General features: G+C 36.7%; 1 protein-coding gene across 5 annotated transcripts; it reads right to left on the bottom strand.

The window, feature by feature from the left end:
* Positions 1 to 173: 173 nt before the first annotated feature.
* Positions 174 to 7,733, bottom strand: LOC107364129 (hrp65 protein). 5 transcript variants are annotated; one of them, XR_016199502.1, is made up of 5 exons: positions 6,279 to 7,733; positions 2,377 to 2,910; positions 1,249 to 1,330; positions 1,011 to 1,173; positions 174 to 923 (listed from the first exon to the last, which is right to left on the bottom strand). XR_016199502.1 is itself a non-coding variant. In XM_015931448.3 (5 exons), the coding sequence occupies exons 1-5, from the start codon at positions 5,155 to 5,157 to the stop codon at positions 384 to 386; spliced, it is 1,401 nt and encodes a 466-aa protein (XP_015786934.2). In that variant the 5' UTR covers positions 5,158 to 5,742; the 3' UTR covers positions 174 to 383. The 5 variants fall into 5 exon arrangements, 2 of the variants coding, with proteins under 2 accessions (XP_015786934.2, XP_015786933.1); XR_016199503.1 differs by having other exon boundaries at positions 2,377 to 2,906; XM_015931448.3 differs by lacking the exon at positions 6,279 to 7,733 and adding an exon at positions 5,076 to 5,742.
* Positions 7,734 to 13,559: the final 5,826 nt, after the last annotated feature.

Here is a 13,559-nt window from a genome sequence, read left to right as displayed (position 1 = left end):
ATTGCCAGAAGAATTAGTTGTCCAATATCAAAGTAATACTAAACTGGAAGCTCAAATAGATTCTGCAAAAGTTAGGTAAATTTGATCTTTGGTTTAACTTTGATATTCTTTTGCTTTACAAATTGTTATTTCGTTCAATTGTGATTATCTGAATTAGATTTAACATTTTAAAATGAAAATTGAATCATTTTATTAAATTTATGCTTAATTTTAGCAACATTTTTATGTAAAACCATTGGTTAAACATATTGAATAAATAAGATAAATAGATTGATGTACATTTAGCAAAAGGATATTTGACTGGTTTTGATGAGAATTAGTTAACTTAATGATGATCACTTTAAATAAATAGATTGTTATGGTAAAGGTGGGTTTAAAGGCATCTATTTGGTCATTGTGAGATCAACCATTCGTCCGTAGGAAAAATTGTGAATATCATTGCGATAATATGGATGGAAACAGGCTCTTATTGAGTGTTGACTGGCAGTTGAAGGAAAATTTTCATAAATATAGATTTGTTTTTTCAATGCTTGAACTTTAAGGCCCATGAAAATGGCAAAACAAAGGCCAGCTAGGAAAGAACTTGTTAATAATATTAAGCTAATCATTATGGAGGGTGAAGCGAAACAGGAGACAGCTTCATCACCAAAAAATTCATCAAATATTCCAGATTCTTTATAAAAATCTTGTCCATTTTCAGTGACATCCACGGCAGTTGAAATACCAATTTGAGAAAGCAATTTATCTCGAGTTATATTTTTTTCTCGTCTCTCAGTTAATGTCCAATTACCGTTGTGAGGTTTACGTCGAACGATGTTTGGTAAATTAGTGTACTTCTTGCTGATAACTTTAGCAGATCTTTTGACAACATGTTTTATTGGAGTTACTGTAGTTGATTCCGCCGGTTTTTCCTGACATTCAAACTAAAAAATTAAAGAAATTAAATGTCGAATCTCAAGCTGAAAGCTTTCTTGGTAATTGTTTAGAGATTGTGATTTATGATTCTTTACCTTAGGACAAGTTGTATTGCAAACGACAACAGTACATTGAATATGAAGGTTGGAGCGATCTGGAAATTTGAAAGCTGGAAAAGTCGTGAACAAGACTTTTGAGTTTCCTGTTTCATGGACAAACTCCTTGAAATTGGGCATTATAACGGCATCCAGTGTGCATCTAAAAATGATAAAAATCACAATTAAAATGATACCCAAAATACAAGATAACAATAAAGGTAATAGTTAAACTTACCCATCTTCATCGGTTAAATCAAATTTAGTAGTCATGGTTCGGTCGTGAGCAAAACATCTAGATAGTCTTGTGTCTATTCCAACTGAAAATGAGAGTAAAAAGAGCAATAAAAAATATTTAATCAAATGAACAGCAATTATGGAATCATTGGGACGGATAAATAGTAATGAATATTAGTGTCTATGTAACATCATAACTTGACAATGGGGGCAATCATTGACTAGATGAGCCTAAAATGACTATTACTGGATGAAAGCAGCTTTGAAAGGGAGAAAGTAAAAAGAAGACAAAAAATTCAAAGTCAAAGCTCAAGTAACCTTAACAAATTTCAACTGTCAAGGTTCAAGTGATTCTGAATGTTTGCCATTGACAAGAGAAATAAGAATTTCATGAGATTCAGAATTTTGTAGTTTCTTGGAAGCTAGTCAGTTCAACTTGGATATTTTAAAAAGCAAGAAAAAAAGCTAAGGAAAGAAAGAGAATCAAAGTGAGAAATAGTAAATATCTCAACCTGTTTTGCCTGAATTCAGTCAATTGGAAACAAGTGATACAAACAAACAAAAATCATAACAATAACACACAAAAAAACTATAGTTAATAGCATAATTCACAGCATTTCAGAGGCAATGAGGCTAACTGGGAAAAAAGTATGAATCGATAATCTGAGCGAGAAATTTCCAAGCCCAAAAAAAGTTGAATCCAAAATGATAAATGTGATTCCTTGTGATAATCATCATTGGATGAGCAAGCTGGAATGTAAACAAAAACTGTCAGTTTGATGGTGAAATCTGAATTTGTGTGCTCTTCTAATGGTCTTGAGGCAGAACCTGGAGACAAAATTTAAACGACAATCAACGAATGATGACTTCTGTTTCTTTTCGGAAAAATGTCTTCAAATTTCATAAGGTTACTTGGCGATAGATAATGAACAATACAGAGTAAAAAAACAATATGATTAGTGAGCCATGATAAAAGATGAAAAATAGTTGACAGTCCAAAATTTTGTCTTCCTCATTATTCACTAGATGATGTTACACTAATGACAGGACAATCAAGTTGAGTAAACAACAGGATGGGTAAAGAAGGCTATTTAAATTAACAAATTAAGGTGACAATCAATCAACGTACGCATTTTCTTGATTTTAACCAAAACTGTGATGTCTTCACCAATATTAACATGACTGTCTATTGTTTTTAAATGAGGTATTCGACCTCTGAAAATGTCCATGTAACATTCAATTGAAGCAACAGTTGATTCAGCAAAATGATGATTATCCATGGGTTTAACTTGAATCCTGCTGTCTCCATGGAGTGACTTTAAGTTTGGCGATTTGGAAGCAGCTTCATCAGAGCGTCTTCCCATTCCACCGGACAAAAGTATCTCTTGAGGTGCACATCGAACTAAAATCCGGTCATCTTGGGATTGTTGGATGTTCTTGTCGTACTGGACGTAAAGGTGCAATTCAAATTGATACAAACCTTTGTCCTCACTAATCTTGATGCCACATTTGTGAACTGGACTTGAAAATTGAATTACTTTTGTTCCATTGCCGTCGATTTGACATTCCTGACTAAATCCTTTGGCATAAACGATTCCATGAAAAGGTTGTTGAAAGGTGATTGTAGTCATCAAATTGGTCCGACTACAGGCAACATTGCTAGCTATTACAGAGTAAAAAATTGAAAAAGGTCAACAATTAGAATGTATTGTAAATGATTGAATTTGTAAATACAAAACAATGGGAAGGGCGAGTTTCACAATTAAATCATCATTATGCTCATAGTGACTTAACATTGTTAGACTTAGATCTAACCATGACAGGTTGATTCAAAATTTTACAGTTGAATATATTTTCTTGTTGAGAGTGAAATTTGCATTTACTGATGAGTAGATATTTGTTTTGTCAAGTAAAAGTGATTAACAAATAAACAAAAACAATTACTGTAGTACATGTTTTAAGTTTATTGTGTATAACAATTATCAAGTGAAATCAATGGAAGCCTGAATGGTTATATTGGAGATGGAGCAAATCAGTAATCAAGTAAATTGCAAGTTAAGACAAAAAACAAGTCATTTTTGTATCAGATAAGTGGTTATTTTAAGAAATATTTTTCTTTCTTGTTAATAATCATTCAACATATTCATCATACGCATTGACTTGTTTTCATGGCATTTGATCATTTTTTCAAATAGCTTCAAGCTAAACATGTCTTGGTGGTTAATCCTGCATGGACCATGAAGATGACGATCAAGATACAGGATGATGATGATGAGAAAGAGAGTTTTCCCTTTCTTTTTCCTTTTCTTTTTCTTGTCTTCTCAACGTCAATGACCGATTTGAAAGTCAATTCAAGATCAGTGCACTTTTTTAACGTAGTTTTGTACTGATTAGTATTTGCTGCAATTTCAACTAAAAATCTTCCTGATACAGTAAATTAAGAGATGAAGGTAAAGATGATCAGGACATCATGATGAGCTATCAACAATCAAAATAGGCATAAATGCAAGTTAAAATTAACTTGGAAAATTTGATATTCAAAAAGATGAAACTTCCTTTTCCTGACTTTTTTCTGAATCATTTTTTAAATTAAAGATCAATAGTTGATCATCAAATTGATGGGTAACAAGGTAAGATATGATAAATGAAATGAAAAAATCAAAATTCATGATTAAACCGGGTAAAATACATGATGGTTGAATTAGGCAAACAAAAATACTCAAGTATTGAATGTAGCCTTTTTTCCGGGTTAGGAAAACATTTCTTTGAAAAACTCTGGTAAACCATTGTTATTACCCTTACTTAACGTGATTGTATGCGTTTAAATTTAATGTTAATATTAGCTTTTTGATCAACACCATAACCATAACCATCATCATCAGTAACCTTAATATTTGATTTCTTTTTGATAGACTGCGGAAGAAACCAAAGAGATTGGACAAAATAATGATGATAATAATTTTCATCATCCAAATGATTCTGTAACAATTGAAGTAAACGTGTAAACAAGTAAATACGCACACGCATCATCAGTCGGCTGATTGTTGATTGAATGGCGTGAGAGACCAAATCAACAACAATTGACTCTAATTTTGGGTTCACAACCACAGTATTTTTCTCACATTTTCATCTTTTTTCATTTCATTTCTTCTTCCTTGCTGTTCACGCCAATTCAGGAAATTAATGAAATATTTAGTGAAATCAAAGAATCAATGGAACCACAGAGAATCGTAAACTTGAACCCTTTTTGCTCTTTAATCAAACAAGAGCAATTTCGTAAGCATTAAATCATTAAATTGATCATTTGATCATACAATTTTGTTTTTAAATTAACCAGCAAAAACAAAATGCACAAAGTACGAGTTGAATCCAAAACTGGATCAATCCATCTCTAGTCATATTGAGTGCTTTTAAACAGTAAGTACACTTTGTTAAATGATTGAAAACCTTTATTCGGTACAACACAATTGGTTAATAGCTGGATAGGATACAAATTAAAAGTTAATCATGATTGGTATAAGTTGAAATCAGTAAATAGTGTTTCAGACAATGGTTAGAGCATCAAGATGAGACAAGGGCAATTTCAATTTTAGCAAAACAATGCTAATGCAATTGTTTATTGGCCAAAATTGACTTGACAATATAATCAAAGGTTAATCATAATAGTTTGTTGTTGATGTCAAGAGCATAAACGATTATTAATTTAACAATTAAATATTAAGGATTTAGAAGAGTTAAAACCTTATTATGATAAAAGTGAGAAGATAATGTAAGATAAGCAGTAATTGTATTACCTGGGCAGTCCCATGATGTATTTAAAATGCTTACCTGATCGACGAACTGCCAGAGACAGTCTTGCAAAGCATAGTAAAGTGTTTATCAACACAATTATAATTGATTTAACAATCATGATGAAAGTGTTAACAAACAATTGATTGCAATGTTGAGTGTTACAAAAGTTAATTTGTATTTTCTTTCGAGTCTTTGTAAAGTTTAAAAATCCGTATCAATATCAGGAAAACAAATCAGTTCACATGTAAATCAAAGATTGTATCCCAAAAGTTACATAAAGTTGATAGATCAGTTGATTTGAGTGTTTCAATAGAAAGGGTATGAAAATAATTAGGGAATACTCAAGGGGTTAAACTAAATATGGAAAGAAAGGTTAAGTTGAATTTAGTTGATTGGAATCATCATGACAAGGATGAGAATAAAGTCAATGATGATCTTGGATACAGTTTAACGGGTATAAAATATATTATGTAAAAAATAAAAATAGCAAATATTTCAAAATCCTTTGAACATGTAATTGAGAAGATGGTTAAGAGTTGAACTTGAACCAGATGAAGATTGAAACATGTAAAAAGGCAAAATTTTGAAAAGTAAAATGAAGATAAAATAATGACAAGATTTTCAAGTCTCTTCTAGAATCAGTTCACAGGTTTTATTTCAAAATGATTTGGTTTTTAGAAGCAAAATTGCAACTTTCATGCTGAGACACAACTGAATGATTGAGTAAAAATCCCAGGTAACCAGTAGAGTGAGAAAGGTTAAGTTTAGGTGAGAGAAGGAAAGGAGCAAAGAAAGATGGAGGGAGAGAGGAAGAAAGAGGGGCGAGAAAAGATGATCAGGAAAGATGACACTGGTTAAATCTAAAAACGTCTACGCTTATTTTGGCCTTGATTGGGTTTTCTATCAAAGCGTCCGGGAACTCCGTACGGGCCAGGATCCCCTCCCATCGGGCCCATAGGGCCATGGGGACCTAAAGGACCTCCTGGTCCAGTCATTTCTGGGTCAAACTATAATTTGATGTTGACATTCATTTTTTTGTTTTGTCATAAAGTTCAATTGCACAAAAGAGAAACACAAAAGAGAGTGATATTTGAATAAGTATACAGAAGCACAATACCGGCAAGTAATCAAGAAATGATAAAAAATGGATTCTTAAAAATGATACACCTATATACAGAAAACCTTTTCAACGAAAATCAAAGAAAAATCAAAGTTTAAATCTTAAAAAATGACACTTACCCCGAGATTATTCTGGAACGGTCCTGGTCCTGGATGTCCCATTTGATTGCCCATACCTGGACCATGGCCACGATCATTGATTCTACCTCCTGGGAATAAAGGTGGAGGTGGACCAGGTTCAGGACCATTGCCTAAGCCTGAGACAACTCGCAAAGATTGTTCCTGTCTGTCAAGTATATCTTGTAACTGGTTGGCCTTTGATCGAAGTTCATTCTCTTGGTGTCTTAGATGATTGAAATCTTGTTTCCTGCCATGCTGAAGAAGCTCGTCAGTTTGTTGTCGCATTAACATTTCCTGACGATGTCTTTCTTCCTCTCGTCTACGATCATCTTCTAATCTACTGGAGCGAGATTGAGAGAACTGATTAGCACGATCTTCCATGGCTCGTAACTGTTCCCGTAGCATATTGGTCTGATGTTCAACACGACAGTATTCCATCTGTTCTTGAAGTAATTGGCGATCTTCTCGGATTTCTGCTTCTAATCTTTCTCTTTTCTGTTTCTCTATATCAAATAAATGCTTCCATCGCATAGCAAATTCATACTCAAATGTACCTGGCTGAGCAAATCTTGGCCCTACCTCTCGTTCAGTCATAAAATCAGGAGCGTTTCGGTTAACGTGTTTTTCTTGAAAACCGTCGTCTTCATCTTTTTGGTCAAATGGTTCTACATCTACAGGAGTAGGTATAGCGGTCAAGAGGAAACATTCCTGAGAACATTTTTTCAAAGCATTTTGGGCTGATGACTTTCGAGCAAATTCAACTATTCCTTCTCCAGTGCTTCTACCACGGTCATCACTGATCACAACAGCCCTTTCAACTTCACCAAAATAAGCGAATGAGAACTCTAAAAGCTCATTAGTGACCATAGGAGAAAGATTTTTAACTCTTATAGCGGCAGCATGGGCAGCTAATCGAACCCTTAATTGTCTTCCTTCATAGTCATTGAGATCAAGAGCATCCCGGGCAGCTTCAGCATTAGCCCGGGTATCCATCTTGACAAAAGCAAAACTGTTACCTTTACCAAGAAATACTTCCGCCACTTGGCCATATTTTTCAAATAATTTTTTCAATGTTTCCTCAGTAATATTGTTAGGAAGATTGGCAACAAACACTCTACATCGGCCGGTGAATTTTTTGGAATCTTTGTTTTTCTTCTGGACAGGAAGCTCATAGGTCGGAGCACCATTCAATTGAACACCAGACACTTGAGCATGAACATTATTTTGGGATTTATTATGGCCACCACCACCATGCCCTCCACCATGTCCTCCGCCATGGCCTCTATTATGTCCACCACCATGGCCTTCACTATTTTTAGGGCGATTTGGTCTATCAGGTCTATCACCAGGAGTAGCCATTATACGTAATAATTTAGATTGATTAAATTAGCAAAAATTTAGAAACACACAATAAATATAACCTTTAAAAGGTAGTGTCAAAAAAACCAAAGATGAGAGGACAATTATATTTTATGAAACAAAATGTTTATTATAAAGGAAAAAGATGGCTGTTCGCCTCCTTGTTGGCATGCGTGCGACCTACAAGTACAAGAAGAAGAGACTGCGGTTAATGGATTTAATGCGCAAGGGAAATGATTTTTTTCCCCTCACACGAACTTTCTTAACCCGATCCGCAAATCCGATTAGGTGTCGGATAATTGCACAATTGGTGCTAATAATCAGAGACCCTTTCTTTCTCTCTCTTTTACATCAAAAATTTTGATTAAAAATTAACAAATTTAATCATTTAAACAAAATTGTTAATTATTGGAATTACAAAGAGAAAAAGAAAGTCTCTTACTACTAGCACCACTTGTGCAATTATCCGGCAACAAACCGGATTTTTATTAACCGCAGTCTCTTCTTTACTCTTTGAATTTGTATCTAGCTCGTTAGATTTACTAATATGTTATCAATTAACAGATTTTACAATTAACGTTGGAGAGAAGGGCAGTTGAAAGGGTTACAATTTGCAAAGTGTTTCTTGTCCTTATTGATATTAAAAATTAAGTGATGAAAAATTTCATTTGCACATTTCAAGCAGTATTTGACTTGGCAAGCTTCATCATCAAATTGTTTCAATGAATCTAATCTGGAAGCTTGAAAATTGATGAGATTTCATTTGAATATATGCAATATTTTGTGACCGTTCACAACTGTTAACAGTCAAAAGAGGAAGATTTAACTTACTTTTCTATGGAGATGAACCAAAAGTGAAAAGTAAGAGAGAAAGGGGAGGGATCTTACTATTCTAAAACCTCTCGGTTTCGAGTGAAGAGTAAGAAGGAGAGAGGGCAGCACAAGGGATTGAAGAGGCAAAGTTGAAAGTTGAAGTCAAACTTTATTGATAATGTTAGAGAAAAGTTCGGAGTATATATGTCTCCCATGGGACATAGAGATGTCAGGGTACAAATGGTTTAGTTAAATTCAGTATAAAAAATAATCATAATAAACATATAAATATCATGGGTAAAATAAGCGTAGTTAAAAGTACAATATTTCACGTTTACATTTACCGCTAGGGTTACCTGCTTTTGATTGGAAAGATACATTTGTAATGCATTAAGTTATATTGAAAAAGCCCTAGTGGCGAAGGTTGAAAGAGAGAGAGGAACATATGTTTTAAGTTTTTGTGCTTGGTTTGTTTTATTGAAGTTAATCATCATCACATTCGCCCACTGTAATTTGAGTTTGTTGTCTATCAACAAACTGCTTGAGCTGGGATGAATGAGCTTGAATTGGTGTTCCTGAAAGTGATTCCGAGATGATGTATGTTACGTCCGTGATCTTTTTGATGACATAGTATGGACCTGTATACTTAGCTGAAACTTTAGTCTTGGATGGATGGTTGAATGGTACTTCCTTGAGTACTTTGGATCCAATCTCAAAGTTTGCGACGGGATGCTTAGCGTCATGTCTTTGTTTCCTTCTTTCTTGTTCCGTACGTGTCCTGGTCCTGGCTAATTCTCGTGCTTCTTGGAGATTGTTGGTTTCACCGGAGAAAGTCGGAGTTGGATCGGTTCCAAAGAAGAGATATGCAGGGGCATAACCAGTGATATCATGCGGAGTATTGTTGTAGTCAGTGACAATCTTGGGTAAGAGTGTTGTCCATTTACGATGAGGATGATCTTGTAAAGCAGCTCTTACTTTGACCATCAAAGTTCCATTGATACGTTCGACAATACCGTTGGTCTGTGGATGATATGGAGTACTGAAGATGTGCTTTATGTTGTGTCGTTTAAAAGCTTGTTTCAAGACTGTACTTTGGAAGTTCTTGTGACAGTCAGTTAGAATAGCTTTGATGCGAATACCAGATTGAATAAGTTTGTCTAGGAGGGTTACTACTGATGCTGATGTGTTGGTGGTTGTGGGAAAGGCCCAAACATAACGTGAAAAGTGGTCTATGAAGACTTGAATGTACTTATGTCGAGTACTACCAGCTGCAGGTCCCATGACTATAGTATCGAGGCCGACGAGATCACCAGGTTCGAGATCAACTGAAGGGAGGATCATTTGACCAATACTTGGACGATGGGTTTGCTTGACAAGCTGGCATGAACGGCATGAATCGACATAAGCTTTGATGTCTGAGATCATATAGGGCCACCAATAGAAACGAGTAATAAGTTTCACAGTCTTGTTTTTCCCAGGGTGACTGTAATCGTCGTGAAAATGCTGCAAGACTTTATTACGGAGTGATGGTGGAATGATAGCTCGAGTGGAACCACGGGTTTTCACGGTGACAATGCCATCCACTTTGAAAGATTGTTGAATATGAGAGAAGTCAGTGGTAGCTTGATGTTGCTTGATTTCATCAGCATCGATGAGGAAAGTAACTGGGGCTCTTGATAAGGCATCAACGTGTTGTTGAGAGACGCCAGCTCGATGAAATAGCTCATAGGATCGAGTAGAGAGCTTGATACTCCAGCGATAGAGTCTTCCTTTGGGTTTCTTGAGCGTGAGGAGCCATTTCAATGCACTATGATCGGTGATGACTTTGAATGGTAGGCTGAGATAAGCTTCGAAGTGATCCACAGCTTCTACAACTGCGAGGCATTCAAGTTCAAATGCGGTATAGTTGCCTTGGTGTTCGTTGAGTGCTTTGGAAAAATAAGCAATGGGATGTTCAAGACCATGTTTGTCGGTTTGAACTAGCGTAGCTCCAATACCAATCTTTGAAGCGTCAGTGTAAAGGGTACACGGTTCATCTTTGTTATAAATAGCGAGAACTGGTTCATTGATTAACTTGTTTTTGAGAATTTGAAAAGCGGTTTGATGTTCATCTTTCCAGTGGAAAGGGATATTTTTGCAGAGGAGTCTGGTTAATGGTTTAGAGATTGTTGAGAACTTGTCTATGAAGCGACGGTAATAGTTTGCAAGTCCTAAGAATTGACGAACTTCCTTGACATTACTCGGAACAGGAAAATGTTCAACAGCTTTGACCTTTTGTTTGGATGGTCTAACTCCTTCTTCACTGATGATGTATCCAAGATAGTCAACTTCATTTTGCGCGAAGTTGCATTTAGATAGCTTTAGTTTGATGTTGTTGTCCTTGCAAAGGGTGAAGATCTTCTCTAAGAGTTGAAGATGTTCAGAGAAGGTTTTGCTGTAGATGATGATGTCGTCTAAGTAATTTATTGCGCCGTTGTAGAGTAAAGAACCAAGTACTCTTTGAAGAATTCTTTGAAAAGTTGCTGGGGCGTTTTTAAGACCAAATGGCATGACGAGCCATTCATGGTGTCCTTCATGAGTTACGAAAGCAGTTTTCTCGATGCTTTCTGGGTCCATCTCAATATGCCAATATCCCCATTTGACGTCAAGTGTCGAGAAGTACTTACTACCTTGAAGACGATCAATGACATCATTGATCCGTGGCAGCGGCATCTTGTCATCTATGGTGAGGGCATTGAGACGACGGAAATCTATGCACAGTCGTGTACCACCATCTTTCTTTGGTACACATGTGACTGGGAAGGCCCAAGGACTTTCACTATCACGAACCAATCCTTTTTCTTTGTATTCTTTAACTTGACGACTTATTTCATCAAGTTCGGCTTGAGGACGACGATAGGCCCTAAGTTGAATTGGAGGATGGTTAATAGTGGTAATCCGATGTTTGGCAACAGTGATACGGCCAATGTCTGTTTCATTTTGGGCGAAGGCAGATTTATGTTTTTCGATGAGGGCGGCAAGTTGATCTTTCTCATGTGTCTCTCCTAACAGGGTTACTAATTTTTGAGTCTCTGGTGATCGAATGCTGACAGTCTTATCTTCTAGGTTAAGGTGAAGACCGAATTCGATACTGGTGTTGAGACCGATTAAGATTGGATAGCGGAAGTTGGAGATTATGTGATACTTGATCGTCTTGGTTGTTTTGTGGATGGTAGTTGAGGCGAGAGTGTATCCAACACTCTTGGTTGAACCTTCTAGCTGGTTGATGGTTATTTGTTGTTTATTGTTGATGGGAAGGTTGAGTCGTTTACATGTCTTTAGACTCATAATGCTGATTGTACTACCGGTGTCAATGAAGGCTTCGACGGAACTACCTTCGATTGTTAGTGGGATATCGATGAATTTCAGTATTGGAGATATGTTTTTAGCGAAACATACGTCTCCGTGGTCATCTGGATGGAGTTCTTCCTCGGCAGTGTGGGTCGATGGTCGAGGTTGACTGGTTTGAGAACGATTAGGACATTCACGATGCCAATGGTTTTCCTTTTTACCAAGTCTTTCACAGTACCTACAGACTGGAGGACGGCGTTCAGCAGATTGACGAGGGCGGCTATTGTTATGTGAAGGTGCGGCGACCAATGTTTTAGCAGCGGGTTTCTTTGGTTGTTGCTTTGTTAGGAATTTTTCCTTTTGTTTGTAACGCATTTCGGTTTCAGTGGCTATTTCGAGCCAATCAGAGAGTGTACGAGGGCGTCCAGAGCTCATATGGAGAGTCCAAGCAAAGGGTAAACCAGAAGTTAGTTGCGAGATGACTTGATGTTCAGCCAATTTTGCTTCACGAAGGAGTTTTATCTTACGGCGATAATACTCCGTCACTGTCTCTGTACGCTCAAGACGGATACGTTGAGCTTCGAGAAGTGGGTCCTTGAATTCAGAACCGAAGCGAGTGATCATTAAAGATTTGACAGTGTTCCAATCAACATGCTCTTCAGTTGCGATTTCTTCGGCGTACCAACTTAGAGCTTCTTTGTCTAGGCTGTAGACTAAGTCTCTGATAAGGGTGTATGGATCGTTGGTGTTGACATGTCTTTCGTACAGGACTAACCAAGCTTGGATGCGGATACCAGATGGTTCGCCAGTATAACATTTGAGAACCTTCTTCTGTGGTAAGGTTATGTACTGCGTTGGTTGGTCGATAGTCGTGTCTAGTTGTGATGTAGTGGATAAACGGTTCCTATTTTGGTCTTGGAATCGAACTGCTGGTGTAGGCGGGAGGTATGGATTACGGATTAATGTTGGTAGACGAACATTTGTTGGGTTGACCAAGGGTGGATGGGTTGGTTGATTTGGATTTGTGATTGGGTTTGAGTCGAGGTTGTCTCTTTGGGCATCTGGATCTGAGGATATTTGATCAGAGAGGTTAGTATCATCGTGATCATTTGCCATTTTGTTCTCGGCTTTACCAGGTTAAATTGGACCACTAGATGGAGCAGAAGGACCAGCGGGAGTTTCAACAGCTTGAACTTCAGGAGTTACCAAAGGACGGAGGAAGCTGGGTCGGCAAACTGGTTTTAGGGGGTTCGGTTCCACCAAAGGACAATTAGGCTGGAAGAGTTGGCTGATAGATGGAGACAAGAGATACGTCTGTTCAAAACAGGAGAAGAGATCCTGTCGACTGCGCCAAATGTGACCGTTCACAACTGTTAACAGTCAAAAGAGGAAGATTTAACTTACTTTTCTATGGAGATGAACCAAAAGTGAAAAGTAAGAGAGAAAGGGGAGGGATCTTACTATTCTAAAACCTCTCGGTTTCGAGTGAAGAGTAAGAAGGAGAGAGGGCAGCACAAGGGATTGAAGAGGCAAAGTTGAAAGTTGAAGTCAAACTTTATTGATAATGTTAGAGAAAAGTTCGGAGTATATATGTCTCCCATGGGACATAGAGATGTCAGGGTACAAATGGTTTAGTTAAATTCAGTATAAAAAATAATCATAATAAACATATAAATATCATGGGTAAAATAAGCGTAGTTAAAAGTACAATATTTCACGTTTACATTTACCGCTAGGGTTACCTGCTTTTGATTGGAAAGATACATTTGTAATGCATTA

Source organism: Tetranychus urticae, chromosome 3, assembly GCF_039701765.1.
Source record: "Tetranychus urticae isolate SD_2017Ah chromosome 3, NJAU_TeUrti_SD_1.0, whole genome shotgun sequence".
In the NCBI taxonomy this organism is placed as follows: Eukaryota; Metazoa; Arthropoda; class Arachnida; order Trombidiformes; family Tetranychidae; genus Tetranychus; species Tetranychus urticae.
This window is presented reverse-complemented; position numbering and strand designations above follow the sequence as displayed.